Source organism: Carettochelys insculpta, chromosome 1 (genome assembly GCF_033958435.1).
Source record: "Carettochelys insculpta isolate YL-2023 chromosome 1, ASM3395843v1, whole genome shotgun sequence".
Lineage (NCBI taxonomy): Eukaryota > Metazoa > Chordata > Testudines > Carettochelyidae > Carettochelys > Carettochelys insculpta.
The window spans coordinates 307,146,421-307,160,543 of record NC_134137.1 but is presented as its reverse complement, the minus strand read 5'-3'; the positions used below and the strand labels follow the sequence as shown (position 1 = coordinate 307,160,543).

The 14,123-nt window shown below is 46.3% G+C and overlaps 1 protein-coding gene across 6 annotated transcripts in view; it reads right to left on the bottom strand.

Annotated features, from left to right (window-relative positions):
- OSBPL8 (oxysterol binding protein like 8) overlaps nt 1-14,123 on the bottom strand; it is a 166,639-nt gene that overhangs the window by 27,983 nt on the left and 124,533 nt on the right. For all 6 annotated transcript variants that reach the window (XM_075012541.1, XM_075012573.1, XM_075012532.1 and 3 more), the window contains one exon: nt 897-1,134. In XM_075012541.1, the coding sequence (XP_074868642.1) occupies nt 897-1,134 (238 nt within the window). The remainder of the gene's footprint in view (nt 1-896; nt 1,135-14,123) is intronic.

Genomic DNA, 14,123 nt, shown 5'->3' with positions numbered 1-14,123 from the left:
AAAAGAAGCCACCTTAGTTCCACTTTAACAAACAAACAAATCAAAAAACAACCCTCAGTTGCAGGTTTTGGTAAAAAAAAGTTGGAACATTACTGGAGCATAAATCTGGATCAGCAGCATTAGGTGGGCTAGAAATAAATAAACAAACAAACAAACAAACAAACAATCTGACATTGTTTATTCCCTACTACTGCTAAAAGTCTCCCACTGAACAGCCACAAGAGGAAGGCTCCAAAAAGTGTCAGTGTCAGTGTGTTACAATTTCAAATAGCACTGGTGATTTTTTTTTTAAATGGTGACTACTACTATTTAAATCACAAATGCTCAGAAAAGGCAAGTGGCACTTCGCTAAGAAAAATTATGTCAAAAACACTGCAAAGACCAATTTAACAAACTTGTTAAAATGAGAGAAGGCAACAAAAGCAACCTGTGAGCCTGCAAATCTTACAGCTGAAGGCCACTCTGATTGTGGGGAAAACTAGAAGATAAAAGAAACTTCTTAACTTCATGTAATAATAAAGTTTCTTGCCCTTTTGTTTGAGGAGAGAGCCTTGAAAACAAGCTAATGTAAACCAATCATGAACAGTGAAAGCAGCTGGACTCAACATTTGCTGCAGGAAGCACTTTCAGTGCAACACAAACCCCTTAAAGTTTAGGGAATACCCCCAAAGAAACATCTCAGTAGCTTTTGCCCAAAGTCCCTTGCTCAGCCACATGATTAGTGGTGATCAGGAATCTGTTACATTTGGGGAACCGTGGGGAAGCAATTACACTTTCACACGTCTCCATGAAGTACTGAATCCAAGGTGACTTTCCAATGGCATTCCATTTGACCTCTAAAACGCTTAAGTCAATTTGCTGTCTGGAAATAAGGTAACAACAAGTACATGATTTACCTCTCCTAGTTCTTCGTGAATCTGTTCCACATAGGTAGTTTCCCTGATAATATCAACAGGTTCTGGATCAATGTAAGAATCATCCTGTCGCTCTGATGTGTCAGTGTCACTTTCTTCACTTTTCCCCAAGCCATCATTATCAGACTCATCATGGTCATGATCATTTTCCTTATCAGATTTGTCAGAATACACATCTTGATCTTTAAAGGGCTGCCTTTCAATCTCACTATCGTTTAATCTACAACACATAAACGTAAAAATGACTCCAAGATGTTTTGATTGTCTGCTTCAAACTGTGCACCACTACAAATAACTGAGCTATTGCAGGATATTAGTGTCAATAAAGGTACTGGAAGGCCTGGTCAAATTGATAGCACTGCAATAAGAATGGATCAACAGGCAGACTCCTTCTGGAAACTTCATCATCTTTGTAGCTTGCTTTTGTTTTGCACTATGAAGTTCATTACCAACCCCTTTAAATTCTGTCCTCATACAGGTTTTACCTCACAACCCTCACTATTGTGTGTGTAAACAAAAATAAATGTATAGGACTGATTGTCTTGTGGTGACTTAGCTACTTTTGGTGGGTTTTAAAAACTTTATACTTTTACGATACATGTTCACACATAATGGACTGGGCCACGAACCAGAGTTTGAGGCAATGGACCTCATCCTTCTCCCAGTTCCACCCTGGCTCTGGGTGGACCACATGAGACTAACAGTACTGTATTTCTCGGGATGCGGGTCTTCACCTATTCCCCTGCCTATAAGGTTCACTATTCTGCACTGGGACGGAGAGCAACACCACAATCCTCCCACAAAAGGAGGGTAAGAGGGCAAGCCTCAGGCACACGGTCCATGGAGTAGATAGTAGAATTCCAACATCTTACTACAGAAGGCACGTACAGTGGCGTCCTTCTCACATTAGAGCTCTGATTCATGTGGAGGGAAAGGGAAAATTATGGGGATAAAAGAAATATAGGAAAAACCTCTGAATCCATTATTTCCATAGGCACCATTACAATGTGCCACTTGTGGAGCTGGGAAAATTGGACTGTAGCGAGAAGCTTGAAATTCAGGGTCACTTGCAGATCTTAAGCTCTAGCCAATTCCTTGGTTCCCACTGCCTGCAGAGCCCCCAGCCCTCTTGGTACATGTTAAATACTTCAATGTTTTAAAACTTCAAAGAGATGCTCACAAAAATATCTTCACTAAACTAGAGCAGGGTGGAAAGCACATTAATAACTTAAAGTTAAACAACATCACCAGATTTATTATCGTTAAGCAAAATACCCAAGCAACAGAAAACCAAGAAAGAACAGGGTTAAGATTAAAGTTAAAAAATGCACACACCAGAAAATATGGAAATGCTGAAGGGCAAAAAACCTGATACAACATATGACTGTAAATAAATCCTATCAAAAAATAAAAGCATTAGGTGAACATTCTCTAAACAAAAACGTCAAATACACAAGGCTCATTCACTTGGCAGAGGAACTCTTCCTGTTGTAAATATGAATGTAACCATCATGTAGGGGAAGATGTCACGCAGATGAGATTTTATGTCCTGCATTTGCAAATAGGAGCTCTGCGCAAAATGGGAGCTGGTATGTACCATGTGGACTTGGGGGGAAAAAAAAGGGGATATACTTTCCAATATTCTTTAATATCCAAATCAAAACATATATCCTTCTGTTGTCACTGCTTTCTCTCACTGTGCCAGTATCCACTCTGCTAGAGACAGGATTACACCCACAACTGAAGATTATTTCAGAGTGAGATTTTAGAAATGTGCTTCAATGAGTCAATGTGTTTTATTTTGGATTAGTATTAAAATGGTAATGCTCTAAATTGGAAACAACTACTTAAAGATGAAATTGTCAAAAGACAATGCTATCCCCTCTATGAGGTCTATTACAGCACCTATAAAAGGGTGCATTTGTGAATGTCAGGAAATATTGCGAGATGGGGAGAAAGAGCCCAAGATCAGAAGAGAGATTGGTCAAGAAAACTATGTGGTTTAACAGATATTCATTCACAGAAGCCTTCAGTAACCAGCCATCTGACTAGGTGTTAACAAAAATACTCCACTTACTCAGATGTGGCCCTACCAAAGAAAGACATTTTGTAAGAACTCGACACCCATGGAAAACTCCAATGGGAGTACCTTGTACTCAAGGTGGCATCTGGCCACCATGAACTGAAGGAGCTTATAATTAGTTTGATGAATGATATAAATGTATGCCCTTTTAGGTCAAGAGTTGTGAACTATTCTTTGACCAACAGTGAAGGGATTATGATGGCCTGAGTCAACATATAGAACTGATATAGAACTGGGGAGCGAAGGGGACAGGGAGCTGCAGACAGGGGAGTTTAAGAAGGAGTTTGGGAGGGAGTGTGACAGAGAGGACTATAATGGTTAGGAAGACCCGCAACACCTGTGCCAGCACTACTGCTGTCTCCTCCACTTGTGCCTGTAGCCAGACAGACTGCCTGACCATGGATGTTTCTACCCAGATCCTGGTGTGGTTCTGCAAGGACTGTGGCTTGCCATTCCCACTTACTGATACCCAGGCTGAGAGGAATATTCAGTGTGAAAGGTGCCTGCTGGTGGAATCTCTCAGGCTGCAGCTGGGGGAGCTACAGGAGGAGGTGGTCAGGTTGAGGAGTATCTGAGTCCATGAGCAGTTCCTGGAGAGTATTCAGGTGGAGACTGCGGAGGTAACCGTCCCAGTGCACAGGACGGCTCATAAGCCACTGGAGAAGGTGGACCAGGGTGGACACTGGCAGCTGGTTACTTCTCGCGGCAGGCAGTGTCCCACCCCTGCTCAGAACCCTCCCAGCGTGGTACTGGAAAACCGTTATGCTGTACTCGACACAGGAGACTAAGAATTACTCCATATAGAAGAGGAGAAGCCTCGTACCCCCAAGGCTGGGAAGTCTACTGCCACCCCTGCAAGAAGGAAACGTAGAGTAGTGGTGGTTGGAGACTCTTCTGAGGGGGACGGAGGCGTCCATCTGTCGCCCTGACATTTCCTCTCGGGAGGTCTGCTGCCTGCCGGGGGCCCGTATCCGAGACATTACGCAGGCATTGTCGAGGATTATCTGGCCCTCTGACTACTATCCCATGCTTCTCATCCATGTGGGCACTAATCATACTGCGAGGTGTCACTCTTGACCTGCTCAGTGTCTCTTCAGGGCTCTGGGGGCATGGGTCAGGGAGTTTGGGGCACAGGTGGTATTCTCTTCAATCCTGCCTATCAGAGGTAGGGGGCCAAGCAGAGACAGGTGTATCCTAGAGGTGAATGCTTGGTTGCGTAGATGGTGTCGGCAGGAAGGCTTTGGTTTCTTTGACCACAGGATCCTTTTCCGGGAAGGACTGCTAGGAAGAGATGGCGTTCACCTTTCGAGGAGGGGGAAGACCGTATTTGGACACAGGCTGGCTAACCTCGTGAGGAGGGCTTTAAACTAGGTTCGACGGGGGCAGGGGAGCAAAGCCTGCAGGTAAGTGGACAGCATGGATACGTGGGAGATGAACTTGAAATGGGAGGGAGTATGGGCTACGCTGGGAGAGTAAAAAAAGAGGGCCAGGGCAAAACTGGGAGGCAAGACCAAATCAATGTCTGAGATGCCTATATACAAATGCAAGAAGTATGGGAAATAAAACAAGAAGAATTAGAAGTACTAATAAATGAATACAGCTATGATATTGTTGGCATCACAGAAACTTGGTGGGATAGTACTCATGATTGGAATGTTGGTATTGAAGGGTACAGCTTGCTTAGGAAGGACAGACAGGGAAAGAAGGGAGGAAGTGTTGCCTTGTATATTAAAAATGTACACACTTGGACAGAGGTGGAGATGGACGTAGGAGATGGACCGGTTGAAAGTCTCTGGGTTAGACTCAGGGGAGTAAAAAACAAGGATGAGGTCCTACTAGGAGTCTACTACAGGCCCCCTAGCCAGGTGGAAGAGGCTCTCTTTAAACAGCTAACAAAATCATCCAGGGCCCAGAATTTGGTGGTGATGGGGGACTTCAACTATCCTGGTATATGTTGGGAAACTAATACAGCAGGGGACAGACTGTCCAATAAATTCTTGGATTGCACTGCAGACCACTTTTTATTCCAAAAGGTTGAAAAAAGCTACCGGGGGGAAGCTGTTCTAGATTTAATTTTAACAAATAGGGAGGAAATTATTGAGAATTTGGAAGTGGAAGGATGCTTGGGTGAAAGTGATCATGAAATCATAGAGTTCACAATTCTAAGGAAGGGTAGAAGGGAAAACAGCACAATAGAGACAATGGATTTCAGGAAGGCAGATTTTGGTAAACTCAGACAGCTGGTAGGTAAGGTCCCATGGGAAGCTAAACTGAGGGGGAAAACGGCTGAGGAGAGTTGGCAGTTTTCCAAAGGGACATTATTAAGGGCCCAAAAGCAAGCTATCCCGCTGCGTAGGAAAGATAGAAAACATGGCAAAGTACTGCCTTGGCTTAACCAGGAGATCTTGCATGATCTCAAACTAAAAAAGGAATCGTATAAGAAATGGAAACTAGGACAAATTACAAAGGACAAATATAGGCAAACAACACGAGCATGCAGGAGCAAGATTAGAAAGGCTAAGGCACAAAATGAGCTCAAACTAGCTACAAGCATAAAAGGAAACAAGAAGGCTTTTTACAAATACATTGGTAACAAGAGGAAGACCAAGGAGAGGGTAGGGCCATTGATCAGTGAGGAGGGAAAAACAGTAACAGGGAATTTGGAAATGGCAGAGATGTTTAATGATTTCTTCGTTTCGGTCTTCACTGAGAAATCTGAAGGAATGCCTGACAGAGAATGCTAGTGAAAAAGGGGTAGGTTTAGAAGTTGAAATAAGAAAAGAACAAATTAAAATTTACTTAGAAAAATGAGATGTCTGCAAATCACCAGGGCCTGATGAAATGCATCCTAGAATCCTCAAGGAGCTGATAGAAGAGGTATCTGAGCCTTCAGCAATCATTTTTGGAACATCGTGGGAGACGGGAGAGATTCCAGAAGACTGGAAAAGGGCAAATATAGTACCCATTTATAAAAAGGGGAACAAGAATAACCCGGGAAACTACAGGCCAGTCAGCTTAACTTCTGTGCCAGGAAAGATAATGGAGCAGATAATTAAAGAAATCATCTGCAAGCATTTGGAAGGTGGTAAGGTGCTAGGGAACAGCCAGCATGGTTTTGTTAAAAACAGATCATGTCAAACCAATCTAATAGCTTTCTTTGATAGAATAACAAGCCTTGTGGATAAGGGAGAAGTGGTGGATGTGGTATACCTAGACTTCAGTAAAGCATTTGACACGGTCTCACATAATATACTTATCAACAAACTATGCAAATACAACTTAGATGGGGCTACTATAAGGTGGGTGAACAACTGGCTGGATAGCTGTACCCAGAGAGTAGTTATTAATGGCTTTCAATCCTGCTGGAAAAGTATAACTAGTGGGGTTCCGCAGGGGTCTGTGTTAGGACCAGTTCTGTTCAATATCTTCATTAACGATTTAGATGTCGACATAGAAAGTACACTTATGAAGTTTGCATATGATACCAAGCTGGGAGGGGTTGCAACTTCTTTGGAGGATAGGGTCATAATTCAAAAGGATCTGGATAAACTGGAGAAATGGGCTGAGGTAAACAGGATGAAGTTTAATAAGGACAAATGCAAAGTGCTCCACTTAGGAAGGAACAATCAGTCTCACACATACAGAATGGGAAAGGACTGCCTAGGAATGAGTACAGCAGAAAGGGATCAAGGGGTTAGAGTGGACCACAAGCTAAATATGAGTCAACAGTGTGATGCTGTTGCAAAAAAAGCAAACATGATTCTAGGATGCATTAACAGGTGTGTTGTGAACAAGACACGAGAAGTCATTCTCCCACTCTACTCTGCGCTGGTTAGGCCTCAGCTGGAGTATTGTGTCCCGTTCTGGGCACCACAGTTCAGGAAGAATGTGGAGAAATTGGAGAGGGTCCAGAGGAGAGCAACAAGAATGATCAAAGGTCTACAGAATATGACCTATGAAGCAAGGCTGAAAGAATTGGGCTTGTTTAGTTTGGAAAAGAGAAGATTGAGGGGGGACATGATAGTCTTCAGGTATCTAAAAGGGTGTCATAAGGAGGAGGGAGGGAACTTGTTCTTCCTATCCTCAGAGGCAAGAACAAGAGGCAATGGACTTAAATTGCAGCAGGGGAGGTTCAGGTTGGATATTAGGAAAAAGTTCCTAACTGTCAGGGTGGTCAAACACTGGAACGAATTGCCAAGGAAGGTGGTAGAATCTCCATCACTGGAGATATTTAAGAAGAGGTTAGATAGATGGCTTTCAGGGATGGTCCAGAAAGTGCTTGGTCCCGCCATGAGGGCAGGGGGCTGGACTCGATGGCCTCTCGAGGTCCCTTCCAGTCCTACTCTTCTATGATTCTATGATACTTCCAAATGTTCACACTCCATTTCTAAAGTTAGAATTGCCTCCTGGGAGTGTCCCTGAGAGGGAAGGTTAGGTGGGAAAAGACAGTTACCAGTAGGGTCTAAACATTCCCAAGGGTTCCGTGATGAGAACCCTTGCAAATGCTGAATTTCATGAACACTGTATGGCAGCTGCTCCCGCCTGCAGCCTGGCTGCTAGGGCTCCTGCCCAGGGCCCCAGGGGAAGCGGCCGCTCATGAATAATTGAATTCACGAACCTTAGGTTCACGAATTAGAGACCCTACCATACTTACTTCCATAAATTCGTGTTCTTTGAGATGTGTTGTTCATGTCCATTTCAATGTAGGTGCTCATGCATCCACATACCCAGTTCCTGGAAATTTTTTCCCTAGCTTGTAGCCATCAGGTCAGAGTGGCACCCCCTGGAGTGAATGCCCTTATGGACTCCTATATAGGCACCGCCCACTCCTGCATCCTTCCCTGTCCCCGCATCCCCTCACCCCACTGAGTTCCTTCTTGCCAGCTACTCTGACAGTGGGAAAAGAGGAAGGGTTTTGGAATGGACATGAACACCACATCTCAAAAGAACACCAATTATGGAAGTAATTAACTGCCTTTTTTCTTCAAGTGACTTTTCACGTGCAATCCAATGTAGCTGAATGCAAGCTGACTGCCACACAGCCCTACCAACTGCAGCGTCCTCTCTAGTATGCTGCATAATTGTGTAATGGACTGAGATCAGGTGGCAACCCTACAGATCTCCTGAAAAGGGACATCAGCTAGGAATGCTGTTAAGGAGGCCCGTGCCCTCAGAGTGAGTCCTGATCCGAGGAGGCAGAATCCCTGCTAGCTTGTAGCATTCCTTCATGCAAGCTACTATCCAGGATAAAATTCTCTGGGAAGAAACTGGGAGGCCCTTCATCCTGCTCACTATAGCCACAAAGAGCTACCACGACTTCCTAAATGTTTTAGTCCTATCCCTGTAACAGGCTAAAGCCCCATGAATGTTAGGAGCGTGCAAGCTCTGCTCCCTTGGGGTAGCATGAGGTTAAGGACAGAAAACCAGTAACAAGACATCCTGACTGACATGGAAAGATGAGTCAACCTTCAGCAGGAAGGCTGGATGGAGTCTCAATCTAACTTTGTCCTTGGGGAACACTATTGGGCAGATCCACTGTGAGGGCCAGTAGCTCTTCTGGCTGATGTGAGGGCTACCAAAAAGGCTGTTTTGTAACTTAAAAAACAGCAGGGAACCTGAAGCAAGAGGTTTGAAGGGGGAAGACCACAAGCTTGGAAGGGACCAAATTGAGGTCCCATGAGGTTAAGGGTTCCCATACAAGCAGCCTAACCCTCTCTAAACGTTCCACAAAATCTCTTGACCACAAGGTCCAAGAAGACTGACGAGAGAGCTGGCCCAGGGTGGAAAGCAGAGACAGCCACTAGATGTGCCTTGATGGAAAGCAGAGACAATGCCAACTGACTCAAGTGCCACAGATAGTCCAGAATAAAGGGTATCGTGGCCTTCAAGGGAGACATCCTCCCTGCGGGACACCCAATTTGCAAACCTCTTCCACTTTGCCAAGTAAGCAGCCCTCAGAGAGGGTTTCCTACTGTTTAAAAGGACCTCCGTTACTGGTTCTAAGAAGGAAAGTTCAATGGCAGTCAGCCATGAAGCTTCCATACTGTGAGGTGAGAGGACCAAAGGCTAGGGTGCTGAAACTCCCAGTGCTCCTGTGTCAATAGGTCCAGGCATAATGGAAGGATTACTGGATTCCACTCCAACAGAACCGTGTACTAGTGTTGCCTGACCCATATGGTGCCACAAGAATCACTGAGCCCTGGTCTGCTCAAATTTTGAGGAGGAACTTGTGGACAAGAGGAATCGGAGGGAATGCACACAGGAGGGAGCCTCTCTGGGACACTGAATGCATCTGCCAAGAACCCAGGACTCCAGTTCAGACATGAACAAAACCTTTGGCACTTTGAGTTGAGGTGCATGGCAACAAAGTCCACCCGGGGATGACCCCAGACTTGGAAAATTGATATTAGCACATCTGGGTGAATGGCTCACTCATGGGCCATGAAGAAGCTTCTGCTGAGACGGTCTGCTATGGTAATGTGAGCTCCAGGTAAGTAATGAGCCTGCAGAAGAATGCTGGATGAACACACAACTCCCATAGCTTGAGGGCCTCGTGACACAGGGGAAAGGAGTATGCACTCCCATCTGCTGATATAATACATTGCTGTCTTGTTGTTACTAAAGACAAGAATATCTGGGGAGACATGAAGGGCACCTCTGCACACATTGTCCAAGTATCCAGCCACCAACGTAGGATTATCAACACATGGTGAGGCAATGTCACCAACTTGCCTACTTTGTTCCCTCACAGGGCGATATACTGAAGTGAGCCACACTTGAAGGGGACAAAACCGAAGTCTGGTGTGCACACCACAAAAGGTGCAAGCTATCAAGTGTCCCAAGACTCATGCAACACCTGGCCGTCATGATGGGGAACCCCATTAAGGTCTTTATGATGTCAGGCCACCCCCCGATATGAGCTTGTTCTTTTCCACCAAGACCGTGAACTTGGGCTTGGCTTCAGGCAGGATCAACTCCATAAACCTGGCCAGGAAGGAGGTAGTATTGTAGGAATATCTGCTGACAAGGTGCTGTTGGTTCGAAATTCCTAACTGTAGGCCACCCATTGAATAAACCTTTCTGCCTTAAAAGGTCTGAGCATTTCGCTTCTCTGTTCTCTGCGGCAGGGCCTAAAATTCTTGCCTCTCCCTATGGCTAGCAGCATTCACCAACATGGAGTCAGGTGGGGTATGGGTGAACAAATGTTCATGTCCCATTGAGAGGACAAAATACTTCCTTCCATTTCTCTTCACTGTAGGAGGGATTAAAGCCAGCGTCTGCCACACCAATTTGTCCAGCTTAGTGATAGGTTATTGAAGAGCCCAACTGTGCTCCTAAACAAAGGAGGCCGAGAAGCCCACAACAGCTGTGCCTGGAGACTATGAAGAGGATGTATCCTCTTGTACAGGCTAATCAATTTCCATGGTACCAGGAAGGTCATTCACCCCCACCCTCTGTGTCAGGGGAGAGCACCCCCGACCCTTGGGGTGATCCCTGCACCTCCATTTCTGTTGGAGGCAGTACTGAACCTCAAAAGAGTGCGGGGAGGTGCAACTGACAAGCACGCTGGAAAGAACCCACTGGGAATGACTGGTACCAGCAGGGCCAGTGTCATAGTGGACAGCACCAAAGGGAATGGCATTGACACCACCAGTACCGATGATGTAGGTGCCAAATGAGTCAGTACCAAAGTGACAGATGGAGCCACAGAAGTCACAGCTGTTGGGAGCAGCTGGTCCAATGACATGTCAGGTAGAAGAGCTCCCAGAGAACCTGACAGCACCAACCGTGGCACCTGACGAATCCCTGAAGCCAAGACAGCAACAAAACCCCAGAAAAAGGGCAAACAAATTGCCCCTGGCTCTCGTGGTATGCCCATGGAGTCCAGAACAGCCACTTTGGAGCCAGTTGCCAACTGGATGGCCACTATCCTGACACAGAGTGATGGCTCCTCTAAGACAAAGAACAAGCATTCCTACGTCTACTCAAACTCTAACGGTAGGAGTCAGACGCCGAGCTCAACGCATCAGATACCAAAGACTATGGTGGTGCTGTTCCTGATGGCACCTGCGTGAAGACCGGACAGGACAGTGATAGGATAGGTGCCGTGGCTGCAGGTGACATAGCATGTACCATCACTGTAGGCTTGTCCCTTGGGGATGGATTTCTCCTTGGAGGGGAAAATGGGGCCGTCACTCGCAGAAGGTTCTGTTCTGCACAAAATGGCTCTGACGTCAAGGGTAACTGCACTCGAGAGTGCAGACTAGACCTCTGATCGGCATTGAAGCCCAACCACCTGGGGCCTGTGCCTGGTGCACCCCTGCAGGCTATGCCTGAGTCATCTCCCTGTGTTTAATGGCAGCCAGAGACCTACTTTTGTCATGCCTTTTCTTTTTGTGGTGCACTGGGGATGGGGACTTGTGCCTCCAAAGAGGCTGGGTTACTGACCTCTGACCATGGCGCTGGGCATCTGTCAACACCATGGCCAAGCTCATTGCCTGTGCACTATGCACTGATAAAGACTTACTTGGCACTGCATATGGGGACTTCTCAGGTTGAAAGGCTGCCTCCAGTAACAAAACCTTGAGGTGTTGAGCTCTGTCTTTAAGAGTTCTCTTGAAAGTCTTACAAACTGAACAACGATCCCTTGATGGCTCTCACCAAGCCAAGTGAGAATCACTCTTTGGCATATGCTCCCTGCAGTCACTCTAGAGCACGAAGCCTGGTAACCTGATAGCTACCTGCTCGGGAAAAATTTTTCCCACAAACCAGGCATGCATATGTGTGTGCACCTATACTGGAATGCACATGAACAATCACTCAAACAAGAAAAAATCTTTTGAAGTGAATGACATATCCACTTCAGACAGAATCACTTGAACCCACTGGTCAGAGGTAATTCAACTCCATGCATTCATAAAATGTGTTCATCTGTCCCCAGACATGAGTGTGGCTCAGTCCTGGATGACTGGTTCTTGGCAATCTACCATCTCATCAAAACTAGGGCTTGAGGTCAAATCTGCTGAAAAAGAGCATGACAAAGGCTGTGGGTAGGATTGCTTCTCATACTATACAGATGGAGTAGAAGGCCTGCTTCTGAAAGATGGAATTAGCTCCAGAGTCCAAGCTGTCAGTCTCACGCCCTTAATTTTTTCCAATATTTTGTCCCTTTTAAAAAAATTAAAATAGACCTCCCCTTCAAAGGGAGGCCATCTAGCTTAAACCTAGGGTATATAGTTAGATGAGGAATGGTGCCACGGATTGGACCCCTAATGGTCACAACAGATGCCAAAGCTCTTGCTCTAGAGTCTTAAGTGTTAAAGGAGACTAAGAGATGAGGCCCACTGCTTTATTCCTACCAGCCCACAGCATGTCTCCACACCCCAGAGTGGAAGCCCCGAGCCCTGACATCCACCCCGCCCTGGGGCTTGAGCTACAAGCACTGGCTTGCCAGCATGTTCCTGCAGCCCTTAAGTGGAAGGGCAATCAGGGAAGCTCCACATACTGCTTCCACCCCACAGCTCCCACTGACCAGGAACCACTGCCCATGGGAGCTGCAGGGGCAGTCACTATAGGCACACGCAGGACACAGTGGGCAGAGCCACCTGACCACTCTACCAAGGGGCCATCCATGGTGTTGGCTTCCAGCAGTGGTGTGGAGTTTGGGCTAGCAGTGAGCCTGCCTTAGCCCTGCTGCACTGCCAAGGGAGCCAAACTGCAGTACGTGCTGCTTTGCTGGAGCCCTCATCCCAACAATGTGGATCTTGAAGCTTGGTAAATATGCCTACACTTAAAAGCTCTTCAGTGTCACTCGATGTCGCTTCACACCTCTGATCCAAAAGGCAAATCTGGGTTGCTAGAGACTGAACTCTCAAAAACTGAAGACATAGCCAGAACCAAAATGGGAAATGAAATGAAAACCAAACTACAGCTATGACATTTGAGATGATCTCTAATCCAACATTAATATGCAAGCCCAGCCCCCTTGCTCCTGATGCAGAAGTCTGAACTAGATGGATCTGAGAGCTCTGAGGCACCAGACCCAAAACTGCTCACAGTGGCTACTTTGTCCTCATGCCTCTCTCTCTTTACTGCCATGACAGTCAACATCAAAGGCACTACCTACCTTAACAAACAGTACCAAATAATCAGAAGGCCAACATCTCTCTCAAGCATTTGAGACATTGCATGGTCAAATCAGAAGACCAATGTTTCTCTCAAGTAGTGGAGACACTGGGTGCACTGAAGACAGGTAGGCATCCTTCAGTCTGCATAGACTATGGATCGTGCCCTTTATAGTTTCAAGTGAGGACTTCATTTACAGCGTCTATTGTGACTATGAAGACCCTCACGAGAGTGACAGTCATTGCTGTATCTCTTGCAGATGTGGTGGGTGTCTGGCAAGTCCTCAGTGTGCTTTCTGTGCGCTCGCTTCTCCTCTGCTAGCTGTCTGATCCTCATCTCGCCCTTCTGAACGCCCTTGTGTAACCCCTGCCTCCATCTGCTGCGGTCGTCTGCTAGTTCTTCCCAGTTGTCCAGCTCGATATCTACCTCTCTGAGGTCTCTCTTGCAGACATCTCTGTAGCACAACTGAGGGCATCCGGGAGGTCTTTTGCCAGAGGCTAGCTCACCATACAGGATGTCTTTTGGAATCCTTCCATCATTCATCCTGTGGACATGGCCAAGCCAGCGGAGCCGACGCTGCCTGAAGAGGGTGTGCATGGTTGGGATTCCAGCTTGCTCGAGGACGGCGGTGTTGGTCACTCTGTCCTTCCATGATATTCCAAGGATGCGCCTGAGGCAGCGTAAGTGGAAGACGTTCAGCCTCTTTTCCTGGCGGGCATACAGGGTCCAAGTCTCGCTGCCATAAAAGAGGGTGCTGAGGATGCAGGCTCTGTAGACTTGCATTTTGGTGTGAGTGTACAGCTTGTTGTTATTCCACACTCTCTTGCTGAGTCTGGACAGAGTTGTGGCCACTTTTCCGATCCTCCTATTTAGCTCAGTGTCCAACGACGGTGTCAGTGATGGTGGACCCGAGGTACATGAACTCGTGGACGACCTCTAATGTATAGTTGTCAATGCTGATTGATAGGGATTCAGCAACATCCTGACTAAGTACGTTTGGG